The sequence below is a fragment of the Formica exsecta genome, unplaced genomic scaffold (assembly GCF_003651465.1).
Source record: "Formica exsecta isolate Colony F162 unplaced genomic scaffold, ASM365146v1 scaffold122, whole genome shotgun sequence".
Taxonomy (NCBI): Eukaryota; Metazoa; Arthropoda; class Insecta; order Hymenoptera; family Formicidae; genus Formica; species Formica exsecta.
The window spans coordinates 854,083-872,365 of NW_021848556.1; the positions used below are offsets into that span (position 1 = coordinate 854,083).

At 36.8% G+C, this 18,283-nt stretch overlaps 1 protein-coding gene across 2 annotated transcripts; it reads right to left on the reverse strand.

The window, feature by feature from the left end:
• Positions 1–3,991: 3,991 nt before the first annotated feature.
• LOC115244603 (esterase E4-like) lies at positions 3,992–10,118 on the reverse strand. Of its 2 annotated transcripts, XM_029822387.1 has the most exons (10): positions 10,107–10,118; positions 7,838–8,050; positions 7,454–7,588; positions 6,840–6,996; positions 6,198–6,703; positions 5,938–6,106; positions 5,430–5,605; positions 5,218–5,365; positions 4,759–4,900; positions 3,992–4,444 (listed from the first exon to the last, which is right to left on the reverse strand). In XM_029822387.1, exons 2-10 carry the CDS (start codon positions 8,027–8,029, stop codon positions 4,192–4,194), a joined length of 1,878 nt encoding a protein of 625 aa, XP_029678247.1. In that variant the 5' UTR covers positions 8,030–8,050; positions 10,107–10,118; the 3' UTR covers positions 3,992–4,191. The 2 variants fall into 2 exon arrangements, with proteins under 2 accessions (XP_029678247.1, XP_029678256.1); XM_029822396.1 differs by lacking the exon at positions 10,107–10,118 and having other exon boundaries at positions 6,198–6,693; positions 6,911–6,996; positions 7,838–8,725.
• Positions 10,119–18,283: the final 8,165 nt, after the last annotated feature.

Genomic DNA, 18,283 nt, shown 5'->3' on the forward strand with positions numbered 1-18,283 from the left:
AAGGAAAAATAGCCATATTAGGGAACATTTTTCGTTTTTTTTTTTTTTTTTTTTTCATAATTATATAAAGATAGTTTAAAATTTTTTTCATTATTGTTCTAATTACGCGATATCCAAACACAGTTCTATACCGATGTAGAAGAATTTTGGCGGATACTCCATGGACGAGCCAAAAGTTTGTAAAGTTCTCTAGTGTCAGCATACATCCGTTTCTACGGGAAATTGACACTTTGGCCGATTGGTTCGAACTGGAATGAATTTGAAGGTGTCCACGCGCTTCCTGTACACTTTCACCTCTCTCTCGGAACCGTTTCGAAAACAATCACTCACCCGCTGCGCAAATAGCAACGGCGGTTTTGGCCGGTCTCTTCGGGGCTTATTTGCCTATGCAAATCGCCAATCAACGGCGTTTCGCCCCCTTTTCCCGTCGACACTTATTTCAAGGCGAATCTATCTACGGCTCACTTGCAACAAAAAAAAAAAAAAAGAAGAAAAATGCGAACACATCTAAACACTATCATTGACGAAAATGATTCCCGGTATTGAACAAATTCAATTGCGTGTCTCCTTCTCTCTTTTTGTCCCACGTTTGCCGTTTACGCGCGGTACCTTTCTCACGATTCTTCCAACGAGCTTGAAAAAACACACATTCCACGTGTTCGTTTTTTTTTCTTCCGTGCGTCTCTGGGATCCTGTCGCGTTCGCTGCGCGCGACGCCCTTTAACTCAAACGGTAGTGCATTTTTCACGTCAAAGCGCGTTTTTCATACGCACGTGACTAGGAGCGTAAAAACAGACTGGAAACGCCCGCGCGTTTTCAAAGTATTGTCGTCGGAGACCGCGACAAAGGCTGAAATTACAATTTAAGCTCGACGCTGGAACGCGCTGGAAAAGTGTGTCCCGGGAGATAATTCGAGCTTGAGATAATAGCGTTTTCGTTCTATTCCGCTTCCGAATAGTGCCTTCTAGCATGGACAAGCAGATCAAGCCCGGCAGATTTGAACTAATTTTGTCATAAAAAATAGAGTGTGTGCGCGCGCTCTCTCTTTATCTCTATTTTATAAAATAATTAATATTTATGCAGGAGAAGAAACAAAAAAAAAAAACAATAATAACACCGTTATTGAATGCGTATAAAAATGCATGGGATATAAATGGGATTTCGGAAATATACATAAAATATGGAACGAGAAAAGATGATACATATTACACATTATTACCTTTCTCTTTATTAATATATCGATATTTTGAAATGTACCATCGGATGTGTTTAGATGAATGCGATATTTGCGCGAGATTCCCATTTTGAGCGATGGATCCGCGGATTTTGAATATCGCATTAGCGCCAGGCATCTCGCGAATCTAATTCCAAAGCCACGAAATGGCATGGCTTCGTAGTCGCGAACGCCGTCGGCGGAACTCTATTCATTAGCAATGAGAGGAAAGTGGATTAAGCATCGACTCTGTTTCGAACTTATAAAGGACACTATCTCGGTGTATTAAGCGCAACGGAATCCTATTTCGGATATACAGAGCGTCATTGTTTGCCAACGACGCAAGTTATTTCATTGCGAGTTACACGTCATTCTGTCACTCTTGCATTTGTCCGCCAATCGGAAAGAAGCGAAAATTTATTTCGTAAAGTTGCGAAAGAGCATTAGGCGCGTTTCGCGTAAGTAAATTCCTCTCGATCTATATTTTAATTTGTCAAGTTTTTTTTATGAAGTTATCGCTTGTTGACAATGGTAAAAGTAAACGTATGCCCTGAGGGTGTAACAACATTATCTTTGTTATTTCAATTGGCACGTTCACGTATATAGTTTAAAACGATACAAGAGTTTGTCGCTTAGCAATTCTCCACTTTGTCGCGCTGTTAATTAATTCTGCGCTTCGAGCGTTGAATTGAAATGTCTTATCGACTTAATCGAGTTAACCGATTCGAAATTGGACAATGAGAGAAGTAAAAAGATGCGCTCTATCGTCAAATTTAAAAATAATAAATATAAAGTCATTAATATGCGTTTATATTTATTTTTTGACATTGTTTTAATATTTTATTACATGTCTTAATATAATAACTTATATTGCGTAAAACCAAATTAGGATATTGACGCGATGTACGAACTATATTAAATAGCTATTTGCGTGATTTCGACTATTTTTAATTAGTTTCTTATCTTCGTATTGACGGTCGAGAACGCAGATTGGTCTCTGCTTCTGAAACGCGGGATATATGTATAAGAGACGCCAGTAAATATTTGATGAAAATATATGGCATTTGAGTAAGGCGGTTGACGAGAAAGAGAAAACATGAGATGTCGTTCCTGCAATAAGGAAATAATATCGCCAGGAACAATGTTGTCCGGCTAAAATTTAATATAACATCCTCGGTCGCCTGTTCTTCGCGGATATATTTGATTACGAAGAATATTCTTTGTTCACAATATCTCACGCTTGTTCTTCAAGCTTTTACGAGCTCGGAAATGTGATGCATATGGATTCTATACGATAATAATTCTTGCAAAGAGAAACATCATCCTCGTTAAATTTTTTAAATTTATGCTTTATATTACTATTATTATTTTATATGTGGGGTGTGGATATATTTACTCTGTGAAATATTGCATTTATAAATTAACCTGTGTGTGTATATATAAAAATATATAATTATTTAAATCTATTTTTTATTAAAAAATAGATTTGCAAGTTACGCAATTGCAAATGCTGTTACATTCTTGTACTTACCTTATTCCATCATGGCGAGATTCGCGAAAAAGCTCTACAATAATCCACGCGGAGTCTCAGATCTCACGGATTTAACATGGCTGTTAGCACTTTTCATCCTTAGGAGAGACACGACGATATGGTCTCGTCGGTGATACACTCGGAAGGTGCGATGTTTGTCTTCGTTTCATCGTCGTTGCGTAATCATTGCTCGTGAGGACGAGATCTCGCTCGCTCTTCCATGCAGAGAGCGGGTTTCTTCTCCTCTCTTTTCTCTCTTTCTCTCTCTACCGCGATATGTGCGGAAACGGATGGAAAATGGAAAGAAGACAAACAGCGGTTGCCTAGGGCGGATGATTAATTTCCCCGAGCGCGCATTCTTCGCGCGCCTATAGCGTTTCCACCGGGAGAACCAGGAGCTGCATATTTTATATATGCGTTAACTCGTCGCGTGGCGAACTTAATTTTCAAGCGAATTTCATTATGCCTTTCGTTTATTAGGCTCCTTTTAATGCGGCAGTCGCGGCGCCGGGAAGATTCTTCCTAACGTTAATTTCGGCTATAATTGCGGAGAAAAGCGCGAATGACTCTCTCAAAGCTCTCAAGGGCGGTTTACTAGAATCGTGATTCCGCCTACGCTTATATGCCGAGCATCAAAATTTACGCGGTAAATATAAAATTTTGCGCGAGAAGGATATATTTCGATATATTCAAAGAGAATTTCATATACATATATGCATGAATATACATATATTTAAATATATAACATCGTTTAATTATTTAATTTCTATTTTTGTATATGAAAATGATGCTGGAGAAAAGTCAAACCTAGAACGGAGTGAAAAGAAAAATTTTGAAAACTTTACGATTCAGATCTGTAAACATAAGTTTGTTCCATCTCGAGTGTTCATTTGCGGAGTTAAATTTAAAACTCCCTTTCCCTTCCCCAGAGTTTTGGAAATTTTATTGGCGATGTTAACAGCTATAACGCTCTCGCTCTCATGCCGTGAATGAGATAGGCGTTAGATAGTAAACGAAACAGCTTCGCTTCGTATTTATTATCATCGTTACTTTTTACTGGTGCAAGTAAACTAGGTTCCACGGAAAGTACACTAAACTGCAAATATGTCTTGAGCCACAAGAGGCGAGCGAACTCGTACGTGTCCTAGATCCATATATACATATGCATATTTACTTTATCTTTATAAATATTTTTTATTACTCTTAAATAACTTTTTTATTACTTTTAAATATATTTGATAATATTACATAATATCTTATAAAGAATATATTTTATATGTTTGTGAGAGCCAAACTATTTTATATAATTTACGCATAAAATATTATATTTCTTATTCTTAGTTTATCCGCGCATTTTTCTCTTTATGTGCAATTGGAGAAATTTTTCAAGTGCGATCGCTGACGCGATGTGTATAAGTGATTGTCTTCATTCGCAGATTGAATAATTTTAATATACGTAAAGCAAAGCGATAATTAAAAATACAAGAATAAATCGAGTGTTATCCGGAGAAGCGCTAACGATCAGGTCGGATTCCACTTGTTCCGTCGATACGATCGACAACTTGTCCCAGAACTCCATTCTGTCGCACAGGAAATCAGTTTGTATCACAATATCCGGCGACTTGCCAATCCCGAATCTCATAAACTGATGATAATCGCGGTAATCGGGCCACGCAGGAATCATCCACGCTGTCGGTACCCTATAAATATGTAATAAACTTTACGATCGGCAAGACCATCCGGCTATCATAAGCGAGGATCGGAATTTCCTAGCGACTCGATGCTCCTATCGGCTTTGAAACGGATCACATACGGACGGTTACGCGCTGCGACGTCATTGCAAACGGAAACAAGACATAATACTCTCCAGAAATTATAATTATCGGTAAATTACAATCTCGGGATAATTGTTTGATTCTCTGAGTTTATTCGCGCTACATAGAATTTCGTAATGTTACGTAAACTTATATGTGAGTATTAATGAATCTCATGTGATACTTTTAATGATATTTACCCTTCTCTCATGAAATTTGCCCACATCTCTGTCATGATATTGATAACCATAAAATCAGTCTCCGTATTGTTTGACATAATATTCTGATGTATATTATTCAATAGAGGGAATAAGTAGTTTAAGTCATCGTTGTGAAAAACACCTAGAAATAGATTATCCATTTAAATCCACATATGCATTTTAGAATTGTTTAATTTTTAACTGGAAAAAAAATCTACATATAATTAAAGATGATAAAGAATCATTTTTTTTATATTTCTTGTGGATATAATCGTGTGTTTATTTTTTTAATTTCCTAAAGATTATTTATAAGAACGAAAAAAATATGTAAAAAAAATCGCTGTGTTGTCATTTAATTATATATTCGTTTTGCGTAAACATAAGAAATTAGTTAAGATTTAATCCCCCAATCCTGATTCTCTGTTACGGGAAAATCGTTACATTTGATAACGTACGTACCATAACGAGTCGTGGTGCCTGAAGCCAAAGAAAACGAGAATGTGCCTTCGTACGCGAAAAAAGAGAAATAAATGTTGGAATTTCCTATTTCTGATTGATATTGCACAGTTTTTAACATCGGCCATATCATGCTGCCGTCACCTATTACCTACAGAAATATCTCGTCGTCATAGATGTCAAGAGCACAATTTGATTCGCCCTGTGAGACTCACCTCCGTGATGTTGCTTTTAAGATCCAACGACACATTTCCATTGAAATAAAAATCCTGTATTGCCGTGGCGAAAATGCTAGTGTTGGAAATCCAATCGCGATTTTCTAAAAGATAGAGTATGTATTCTTCGAAATTCTCGATCATTTCTTTCTCCATGTTTGGATCTATGAAGAAATCTGAATCGAATGCACGAACATGAGTATCCTTTGCTTTTTATCTCACATTGAACTTTACACAATCATCATTATTAATTTATTAAAGATAATTTCATTATTATGAAAAGAGCTCGAGTGTCATACAGCTAGCACTTTAAACATAAGACGGGAGTTTCAACTTTATAGAGATATAAAGTTAATTAATGTAATAATATAGCTATGAATCTCATATAGCTGCGCGCATTTCTTTCGCTCGGGTGCAAATTATCCGACGCCGTTAATTAATTTAATTTGCGCGACAACTTTAATTAATTAAATATTATTATTACGACAAAAGTAATAACGGAAATTACCGAGTGTCTTCACCAACCCTTCGTCTTTCACGACTTCCATTATCGCCGGTATATCGCGGAACAAACCGTTCTTTATTATTTTCCATGGATTCATCGTCAGGATAGCGTCCTCCGAATCATCTTCCAATGTAGGAGCAAAGTTACATATTGGATTTCCCCTCCAAACATACTAATACAAAATATAATGCAAATCATCAGTCAATAAAGAAAATCATCATAAAATATAAAAATATTTTTATAATATTATGGACAACACTTACAAAGTGTTTTAACATTTTCGTAAGTTGCCTCGCATCGATCGTTCTCATGCATTTTACCATTTCCTCGTCGTCTTTTATGGATCCTTCATTATAATCTTTATGCGAAACATTGGCATTAGCGTCACTTCCCCTTCCTCCATTTTCCTCCTCGGAATTATCGGTGACTGTCTCGTTTGATACGATTATATCGTCGTCTTTTTTCGGCTGGCAGCCAACCAGCCTTGCCAATTTCAAACAAGTTCGTCGATACAATTTTTTGGGATGATAAGTCCACGGAGCTAAAGCGGAACCGCCAAATAAAATGTACTTATGAAAGAGTCCTTCTGTCTTGTTCGAGAAAGCGAGCAGATGAGTCGCTCCAGCACCGGCACTCGCTCCCATAAGGGTTACTGATTCGGGATTTCCGTTGAAGCTGTGAATATTCTCGTGTATCCACTCGAGGGCTATCTTCATATCCTTGAGACCGTAATTACCTGGCGCGACTTGGTTCGTTGTACTAAAAAAACCTACGTAATTGAACTTTGCATTATTCCTATGTATTATGATATAAAATCTAGTCCCTTTGATTATCATTTTAAATAAAAAGAAAGAAATGCTCAAAGGGAGTAATTATATATCCAGTTATAATAATTTTTTGTTCACCAAAAATATTAAGCCGGTAATTTAACGTGACGAGAATTATATTCTGATCCATCAAATAATCCGGCGCGTACAGTTTACTATCACTGCTGCCAAAATTATATGCACCGCCATGCAAGTAGACTAAAACTGGCAATTTCATGGATTGAATGCCTGGAATCTATAAAAATTTCTGATGAAATTTATGTGGCACGATGAAAACTTATATATAAACAAAAGTACGAAATATTTGATAGACATCAAGAACCAAGCATTTATCGTGAAATCATTGAATTTCCCCAAAATAATGTAACTTTGATCAAAAGTTTAAGTTTAATCAAAACAAAAGTTGCTCTCGCGATCTGATGGAGCTCGTGTTTGTTCGTAAAAATTGCAATATTGCAATTTTTCACTCGTTTTGAAACTTTCAAGGGAATCATAGAAATTGCGCGCGATATAAATTATTTACTAGATCGGGCGAGAGTATATCCGCTGTCAGAATTTTTACTATTATTAATGTTATAATAATAGTATTTTTAATTATTATTACAGTTTTTTTCGATTATTACAATTAAAATATTTCCAAAAGCATTCATGTCGAATACTCTGTAAAATACCCTGTATGACGCGTTACTTACATAGGGAATGAAGATATTTAAATAAAGGCAGTCCTCACTGCCAAGAATTTTGGAATCCTCTATTTGAAGACACATGTTTCCATCAGCTGTAGCATTGCGAATTGATTTCCATTTATCATTCCATCGTTGTGGGCTCTAAAAAGAGGATCATTTAATTTATTTTAATTAATATTTTTTTAAATAATATTTTATTTAAATACAATATTATTTAAATGGTTATATTTTGAAATTTTTTGTGCATTTAAAATGTGCTCCCATCACTAGATTTATCGAATAATATGTTTATATACATACAAAAATATGTCTTATATATTTTATTATTCGATAGCTTTTTTTGCGATAGAGGAAAGAGAATGCTGCACAGATAGATCGCAAATTACGTACCTTGAATCTCAAATCGCCCACCGGTGGTAATGCATACGGTATCCCGAGAAAATTCGCGATTTTTCGGTTCTGCAGACTTCTACTCCATTTGCCTCGGATCATGCCCCATTTCGTATAGACCAAGGGCCCATCGAGCAAACCGTCGGTGAGGACAAGATAGAGCACGAAGACGCACATGTACCTCCAAATCATTTCGTCCAGTGCGAAAACACGCTATCGATGCAATACACTTGTTCTACATTCGTCGCGAATGAATACTATGAGTTGGACAGGTCACATGCGATAACACACACAGACTGATTAAAAATTCTCATGCATAATAATATTGTAAATAAACGTTATCACACTGATGACTGTATGATGTAAATACTTTTATATTTATAAATGAGCCTATGGCGAGCGATATCGATGTGAGTGAGTTTAAAATATCTCTTAAAATGTGCAAAATTTATCGTATAAAAGTTACATTGTTTAAGGTAGTATCTCGGGAACAAACTCAACCAAAAGTTTCGTCCCATGTACATATCGAAGAGATCGATGATTTAATCGGGTCATCGTAGAAAAATCTATAAAACATTTAATATTGACGTAGTACTCTCTAATGGATAATACAAGGAATATTATTTACCATCGCAAAACTTCTTTTATTAACTAATTTTGTCACGCCGGTGGGAGTAAACTTTTTTCTAGAACTGTTCGCGCTGTTCCTTTCCTTTTCCACGCGATCGTTCACTTGTCCAATATGTCTCATAATACCATGTCATGCTTCTCAAGCCTGTATCTTCAAAATTGAATGGTAAATCATGCTCCAATTTTGTCAAAATATTCGTGTAATTTCTCTCTAGCATTCTCTCATTTTTTATTCCATTTTTAAATGTAGTTTTGACGCTAGAATTAAAAACGTGTCGTTGGTGCATGTTAGTTAGTATATAGATTACGTGCAAATCATGCCAATTACAAGTATAAATATTTTGGCTTAGGAACATATGATTAGATAACATATCTAATAATATGTACGCCAAGTTTTAATAAATTCTTAAACCCTTTCGCTGAGGTACTATCTTAAAGAAGTTATGTAGTACGATGTTTTTTTTTTTTTTTATGAGTAGATTGCTACAGAAAATATATGAAGATCATCTAACCGTCCATCTATCGAAAATATGAAAATCGTTACTAGATTGTTTATAGAATGGATAAAATCGATTTATAATAAAATCTTTATATCAGAATAGCACACACACATTGCACTTATGTCATAACATATTAAAATAAATTATAGCGAATAATAATAAAGATAGCTAATTTTTATTGATTCGCCCTGTACAACCAATAGCCGCTGGTATATTTACGTGTAATATTTAAAACTCGAACCAATTAGCATATCTATCATCTATTGCTTGTATCTTATCGCGCATTATATGCATTGCTAACATAGTAGTTATTTTAACATAAAATGCTATATATTACAATATTTTGCTTTAGAAAACGAATGAAAATGTGGAAATTCGTAAATAATTAAGAGTTCTGGTTTTAGTTCTATAATTTTTGATAATTTAAACCAATATTTTTAGCCGTTAAGAAAATGTCTCGGGGCAAACTAAAATGGAAAATTTTTTAAACAATTTATATTGCCTAAAAAAACCTGCTTATATACTTTCAAAAAAGTGCTAACACGCAGAATAAAAAGCATGGAACAATTTTTTAAACAATTTACATTGTGTCCGAAAAAGCATATATACGCGATTTATAGATTGTGTTGAATTGCGCAATAAATTTGCATAATGATTTGCTGCTTTATAATTTAGCGATTTGTCACATTAGAAACAGATTTAACCGCGTAGTTAAGGGTGCTTTCCAGCTACGGAATACAGTGATATACTGTGTGACACAGTGTTATACAGTGTCGACTTGTAGCTGGAATGCTGTTTCCGATCTATATGCTCAATATGTGTATATATCAACGATTTGAGCAGCCGTAAAGAAGATCAACAATTTGTAATAATAATTTAAACTCGCAGAAGATATTTTCGCTGTAAAAGTTTGTATTTTTCAACAAAAATTTTTTATGAATTATTAACTTATTTATCAAATATGTAGAGAAGAGATTAAAAACTGATCAAATTATGTAAATTAAATATAATATAGTTACAATTTTATCTTATTAACAGAATTTATAAGTTTTATTAATCAATTGAGTGACGACACAGTCGAACACATCATTTTAGCTGTGTACAATTGTGACGACTTGTGTCGTAGTTGAAGAGCGTACCTGTGTACGTTGCTAGAGAGCACTTTAAACCGTCGCATCAGCTATTCAACTGACTCGAGCTGCTAATTTGTTGACTTAATTCACCGTTATCAAGCTTGTATCAGTATGCTCAAGATTGCGAAATCGTCAGTACTCAAAGAAGCTAACTGATAAGCATTTAAACTATTTAAGTCGTCAAAGGATTATAGGACTTACGCGAAATTATCAAATGCGAAAAGCCAACAATTGCCGACTTGGCTTTCGCCCTCGCAAAAAGATTAGGCATCTTCGTCTTCTTCGATCGAAATACACAATATAAAAAGCAACTGAAAAGTATACGTAACACATAATCCAGCTATTCTTTCGCGAGTTTGTTCCTTGGAAAGCTAGAATGTATCTGTCTTTCTCTCGTAGGAAGTGATTGAATATATCGCTCACGCACCGCTGTCTTTATATCATTTATTCACTAGGAGGATCTCTATCAACCGTGACGTATTATTAAGCGCGGGGGTAATGCGGCTTTCGGCGGAGCTTAGCTACATACTGCGCATTATTATAGATGAGCAACTTAACCCAGGTTACTCGTAACCATTCCATTATTCAACGCGTTGCATTTTAGCTCTCTCCGCAACGGCGCTACTTCGTAACGTCAACAATCGCGCAGGCTTACTTGACGGGAACTCGAAATAATAACTATGTATATATTTTGTAATAAATATATACACATATTTTGTATATATTGTGTACATATTTCGTATATTAACTATGCACATATTTTTGTACTAATTGTCACAAAATGAAATAGTAATCTTTAAAAAATCTTAACTTATATAATTGTTGTGCCTCTAGCCGCTAATAAATCGTATATATAAAACATCGTAAAATCTTAAATCTTTAAATCTTATCTTGATCAGTTTTTGCCGGACACTATTCTACTCGAGAGTCAAGAAATGGTTGGGAATGAAGAAAATTAATTTTTAAAAAGATAGAAAAATTAAATTTGTTTTGCAAATTTTTGTTTCTTATAGATTTTTAAGAAACTATAAGTTGGATCATTTTCTTCAATTTTGAAAAATTAACAAGCATATATATTTTTTTATGCTTCTGTTGTTAAAAATTGCGTCGCCGGTTTTTTTTTCTCGAAATCCCGCAGCACTGCGCGTAGTACTTTGAGAAGCGATCGTTCTTTATTTAACTCAAGTCGAGCGACCGTCTAAATCTCACTGCATCCCGTGGGTTTTCTTCTCGTTCTGGTGTTCGCGTCGACCGTCGCCGTCGCCGCCGCCGCCGCCGCCGCGGCGGAGGATCCGCTTCCGCTAGTGCGCGCGGTGGAAGTCCTAACAATTTCCTGACAAGGGGTTTCCCCTGGGAGGTTCCGGTCCGTTTCCGCGCGGAATCTCTACGGCCACCTTGGCTCGTTACGCGTCGTTTGCCGAACCGTTTATCTCCTCGTCATTAGTTATGCCGCGTTACTTGGTCGCAACCCTTCTCTTTCTTCTCAAGTTTTGTTTCTTCTTCCTCTGTCTGACCTCGCATCTAATACGGAACGCGATAGTAATCATACACCGGAATGTCGATTACATGAAGCGCGGATTATAGGAAACAGTATTTGAATAACCGATTTTCTCAGACAATCAAATGATTACATTTCAGTGATCATTTGCAACATTCACTAGGAACATTTATTGTGGACATACATTTTTATATCTACGCACAAGAACGGCGCACAGAATAGAACGCATATTGACTTTGAGGGAACCAAAATTGGTTATCGGAAAAACGATAAAAAAAGTGGAGATTATAATTTGAAATTTATTTTCGAGCAATTAAAGTTTCGCTTTTCGCATTAATGGCGGCTTTCTAGTAACGCGAAGGGCCGAATCAAATAGAATGTCAATATGATTTAATATCAGCGATCTCCGCGCCTACGCACGCACGTGGAAACGCGTCGTGTTTGATTAAAGGCGAACGCTGCGTCGGGATTATACATTCGTCTATTTGTCGCGTCATGGACTAATTGCAGTACGCGATGCAGCCATGCATCATGTCGGAGCAAGAACCGTCCGGAAATAGCGCGGTTTGTAGGAGCTGTAGTTGTGTGTTATACTTGATGATGTCGCCAAGGTTCGTCGGTTTTTCCAGGTTGGCACCGTAATTGTACACGTCCCGTATTGAATTTATGCTTGTTATTAATATCATCGGATGTACAGATGTCGATATAATTTCCTCTTTGTACATATGTATAGAATTACAATATAATTCTTTGTTATAAAAATCATAATCCCGTTTAATGCGATTCAAAAGCTAAATATTTTCATTTTATTGTCATTTCCATTATTTACTTCCGCTCAAACGGCCCTATGTGAAGTTTTTGTCAGTACCGTGATTATTAAATAAAAGAAGATATGAATAGCTTTGATCATAAATGCATAACAATAATGAGATATGAACCGAGTATTTTTTTCGCGCATCGCTCGTGTTTCGAGAGAGAGGCGAACAATGGAAAAAGCATGGTTTTTATCTATAGACCGCGGGCGATAAATCTCGGGGGAATCTCGTGATGACACATTTGCGTAACGAGAAACGTGATTTCCAAGCACGAGTTGGCCACAAATTTCTTTTTTTTTTCTCGCGGAACAATGTCGTCGATTGTGTCGAGCATTCGAGTCGCACTGCGATCGACATTCGTTCGTTTTACGCGACATATCGCGTACAATTACACCGATAATGTCATATTTAATGTAAACGTCATTGTATTTGCATACGTAAACACACACTCGCGCGAGGAGATAACGCCAGCGATACAAAATTACATCGTGATGTTATCGCAGGGATAAGCACAGAATGTACGATAAATGTCGCGAAACAATTAATGAATTAACCGACGTGAATGGTTCGCCGTGAAATTATTAATTGCGATGTTATTTATAGCGGCACGCATGCTAGATTTTCGCTATGGCCGTTGTAATGCACCGTCTGTGTTTGCACGACGACAGTGCATTATTATGCACTCCGACTGGATATGTATATATCTTGTTATTTCTTTTACTGTCGCGGTTTTATATACCGTTATATATTCTTGTTTAATGCCGTCGTTGAAAAGTGCACGTTTCTGTAAAAGAATTACGAACAAAGGGAAAATGAGAGCGCTCGGTCAAATGAGAGCCGTACGTCTTGTTTTTCTTCCTTTTATTCCGCTCTAAAAGGAAATTCGGTTCAGAGCTGGCGTACAAATGTCCAGAGATAAATACGAGACTATGATAAATACAGTAATTTTTATCTCGACATTTTGGCGACTCCGCGAGTTAAAAGGGTCAAGAATGTTTCGTAATTTAAAGTTTCCTGTGTGTGATTTTAACTTTATGTCTGTATTGATGTGACTTTAAGTTTTTATTATTTGTCAAATATACAATATATCGTATACGTATATATAATTTTTTTCTCCGTTTAAATAGCAAAAATTATTCTTTTATATTAAAATTTTTTTGATTTTGATTTCTTTAACTTATAATTTGAATTTGTTATTATTCTATCAATAGCAGTAAGCTTGCCATGAAATATACATTAAAGAGATCTTTTTATATTTCTTAATATAATAATCCTCTTTGCGTATGCGCGCTGCGAAAGAAAAATTGATGCTTTCGAAAAGGTAGCGGTCGTGTAAGATGTTTCAAGGACCAAGAGTATTTTATTCTCACGGGGTTACTTTTGTCAAACGCCATAACCGCTTCCCATGGTTGCTCTCCCTCATGCCTGTCGGACGCATTAGAGCGTTCGAGGGCAAAATATCAGAGGCGCAAGAGTGAATAATACATGGGAACTTTGTCGAAAAAGGATAAGTTCCACAGCTTCTATTTGCGACACAGTAAAGTATAAAGAGAGAGCGAGAGAGAAGAGAGTTCGAAACTATTCCAAATATATCCGAAGTACGATACTCTAGGGAATTTAACATTTTTTTGATAACGGTTAAAAATCGGTTTCTCCACACAAGATGTGAAGAAAAATATATCGCGATGCAAATTTTATTATTCTCGAAATAATATATATATTCTGTATTGTGTTACGATATATGAGATTTGAAAGAGATGTTTGAAGCATAAAAGATCGCTGCTGTTATCGTTGATGTAATGTCGGTGTTGCTGTCGACCAAGGTGGTGTCGAAGAAATGGTAACCGCGATTATCCTTTAGGAACGTGAAAAAGTGTCGTTGAATGAGAAAAGCAAGGTTCTTACGGCGTCGTCTTTCCCGTCACGCTCTCGAAATTCCCTCTAATTCGGCGAGTCTACTCGAGAAAGCTGAGAGACGGCACTTCGTCGCTCGTAAGTGAAATATGCACGTTAGACGTAGCCACCAGCTTTCGGCTTGTATGTCGCAAGCCGAATGCATAGACATTGCGTACGCGAGAAAGCACTGCGGCCCGGTGATGCATTGCCTCGGGAGATTAATGCATAGCGCCGCACAGTTTGTTAGGGTGAATAACGACCGGCTGCAATAATGATATCGCCATTAACCTGTCCGCGAAAGTCTCGTGATTCCTCGAGCAGAGCGCGTGCATTGCGAAAGCGAACCGATCGTTCGAAGAAGATAACTAATAGAGATGACTAATTCGAGGTATCGATATCACCGAGGCGTGTTCTTCTGGAATGTCGTCTCCCGGGAATCTCGGGAGAGCTGGTTATTTTTACTTGTTTTGATGTTTGGGCCAATGGAAATCTTGTCGACTCTCGAGGAGCTCTCTCGAAAGTGTTTCGCGAGGAAAAATAATCCGGAAGGAAAAACGGAGCACAATCTTGATATTATAATATACTACCTGACGTAATGCTCTTCTGAAGAATTTCTCTTGTTGCATGTAGCGCGCGAACTCGTGGATGAGAATTAATTTCAAAGGTCAAAAGTGCACGTCAGTCTATTCGTGCAATGAGCGTCGAGTATAGAAACAGCATGATTTATTTAACTCGCCGCGTTCCGGTCTAATGTCGCGTTATCGTTTTAGATAAACGATCTTTTCCTGCACTTATATCTATACTTATAGGAAGCAAATTCCTTCTATATATAGCAACAGATCTTTTGTATGAGAAGCAAGTTGTAAAATATAAGTTTATTTATTACGATAATAACGGTATTTATTACAAACTTAGTATTTATTACAAAAATAAGAATAATTTATTTATTACTAATTGTTTTTCTTGCTTCGTTGCATAAATTTATCAGGGGTCGAGGGTCGCGTGAATCTATCGCGGAGTAAAAATGATAAGACTTCGCGAAAGGAGTTATTATAAGCTCGGCGCGAATCTGTTCGCCACTTTTAACGCTTGTTAAAGAGTTATTATCATTTTTCGGTACTTGCGATCTTTGTTTAATATTTCAATGCGCCCAAGAACGCTCGCAACACATCTCTACCTTGTAACGCACCGTTCATAATAACGCTGTTGATTGCAACCCGCCGGCACGAAAATTATAATACAGCTGACGTAAAATGTGTGTGTGTGTGTGTGTGTGTGTATGTGTGAAAGAGAGAGAGAGAGAGAGTCGATGCGATTACAGAGGCACCTTAATGACACTTAATGTACTCTCGCAGTGATCTCTTGCGCGCGGACGCGATGAAGAAGTGAGAGAGAGAGAGAGAGAGAGAGAGAGAGAGAGAGCGAGAGAGGGAGAGAGAAAGAGCGCGTGCCACACGGGGGTTGCTTCATTTGCTCCGCGATTTCTCGCGGCCATCGCTCGACCACCGGGGTGCAGTAACGCGCTAATGAAGTATTTACCATTCTATTACTAACGTACCGCGGGAACCCGCTTCTCGCAGCCTTTATCGCCATCTCCCCTCGTTCTCGTCCGCCTTTGAAGGCGAATCGCCCCTCACGGGCGAGAAGCGATATGGACTTTCGAATCATCGTATTACGGATTATACAAATTATTAGCAAGCACGTTGAGTTGATCTGAATTTAAACCAAGTTTCTTGGGTATTATACGCTTGGCTTGGAATTTTAAATATAATAGTGAGCACATTTCGAAAGCAGACATTGAAGGTAATTACTTATATATTTTTATTGAAATGAGATATTATTTGCAGACTTATTTTCCGCGACAGGGGAATTATAGAGATATAAATATATAGGAAATATATTTATTTGAAATGTTTAATTATTAAAATTAAAATTATTATTTAAAATAATAGTTTTAAAGAAAATATAAGAGAAAGAGGGAAATTATTATTTACGGTAGAATTGTTTTTATTATACATTTCTTGTTTTTCGCGTATGTAAATATATTATTATTTCTCCATTATCGACACAAGATACAGAAATTATCTTTACAATTTCTTTCCAGCATTCCAAATCGCTTGCTGAATACGTAAAAGACATACCGCAGGGGAGCTAATGAAATTTCGCTTTAGTTGCTTCGAAGTTACTCCGCGCCGGACTGTCTGCTTAAAACTGCTCGGAATTCCTTAACTACCGGCCAGAATTTCAAAGTTATACAGACGATTCCGTGTCTTCTCTTCGAGCAGCAAACGCGCGGCGATATTACATCACTCACAGCGCGGCGAATAAATATTTGATATCGAATGCAGTTGCGTGTATTCTCGCGCGATGGAAATAAATATTTTTCCTAAAATATACATATACATACTCGTATGAATCTCTCGGTATGCACGCGCGTCTCTATCACGTGATCCACGTACGGGAGTGCTTTTCTTGTTGCACGCAAAGGCCGACTCTCGATTCATCTCTCAGACATCGACGTGTATCGGTAAAGGCGAAAAAAAAGAATCGCATTTCCGCCACGACGCACTTTTCATCAGTTTTTATCGGGTATTGACGAACGGTCGACGGATAAAGCCTAATATCGGCGCAGGCGCAGGTTGGGCAAGTTTAATCTACACAATCCGCCGGGCATGCATTATCCGAGCGTCCGCGAAATTCAGCAGCGGCGAGAACTCCGCTTTGCGGCGATACGGCCCATTCGAACGCCGATCTCGCATATTATTAGGCGAAGTATCGACAGTTACGTCGATACGCCACGTAAGATCCGTTGGAAACCTCGCGCACGATTGGTCACTCTTCGAAGCAAGTTATGACGTCGCGATCGCAAGTTGGCAATTGTACACGCGCGAATCATGTTAAAAGAGACAAAAAAACTGAGAAAAAATTGCGATAGACCGAGAGATTTTTTTTATTTTCTGTTTGATTAACTTAAAGAGATACTTAAATTTAAAATTTAAAAAAGTTGGATGTATGTGTTCCTCTTACTCTATCTTTATTTTTATATTATTTATATCTCATCGTTTACATAGCTTATCGCTTCACATTTATCGTTAACAATTTTTATATATCGTTGCAAACAGAGATGAATAAAATATAATATTTGAAATACAAAATAAAAATAAAAATATTATTTTTATTTTTATTATTCTCCGTTGGATTATAAATTGCTAATATAGGATAATAATTTACATTTGCAGAGAAATATCAGAATTTATAACACATCAATCGCCAATCTATATTATTTTTTAAGAGTGAATAATAACGAGTGCTCCATTTTATCACTAAAAACAGAATTGAACAAAATTACGCTATTTGTTGGAGTTTATAGAAATAAAATCATCTTATCTCTTTCGTATGAATACGCGTATATATTTTGAGTTATAACTCTTATGCAGCGAGCCGTCGATATATCGACGCATACATGCATGTCTCGCGGCGCGTCAATCGCGAAGCTCAATTTTTTTGCACGCTGCGAGATCCGGCGTTTAGCAACGGTCCATCAGAAATGGACGGATTCGAACCGGCGAGGCTTTATTCCATCTTTGTCGGCTGACGCGCGCGCGACGGATGCATCCGCGTCAATTCGACGATATCGCGCGTAAAAGCGCGCTAGTATCCGGTGGCGCGAAAGCAAAACATGCACGAGCACGCCTTGGGCTATAACGCGCTTTTCAATGCTGCGCTTTTGTAAACTATAAATAAATTCGCGGTGGCAATTTTTTCTTCATATTTTTTTGAAAATTCAAATATCGCAGAAACAGCGACACGTGGAGCGAAATGAAAGAGTTGTATAATTCTGCTTAGAAACGCGATGAGAAAATGAGCAATTAATTGGATCTCCTATTTTTTTTATTCTGCTCTCTATAATATATATACATATATATATTATTAGATTATATGTATATTATGTCCAATAAAAATCTTGCAAAAGT

What these genes read in the sequence shown, in the direction of transcription:
- LOC115244603 (XM_029822387.1), bottom strand. Translation starts at nt 8,029, where the DNA reads ATGATTTGGAGGTACATGTGCGTCTTCGTGCTCTATCTTGTCCTCACC. An exon ending in TTACCGGCTTAATATTTTTG is followed by an intron (nt 6,704 to 6,839) that starts GTGAACAAAAAA and finishes TCAATTACGTAG; the next exon opens with GTTTTTTTAGTACAACGAAC. An exon ending in CGAAAATGTTAAAACACTTT is followed by an intron (nt 6,107 to 6,197) that starts GTAAGTGTTGTC and finishes ATTTTGTATTAG; the next exon opens with TATGTTTGGAGGGGAAATCC.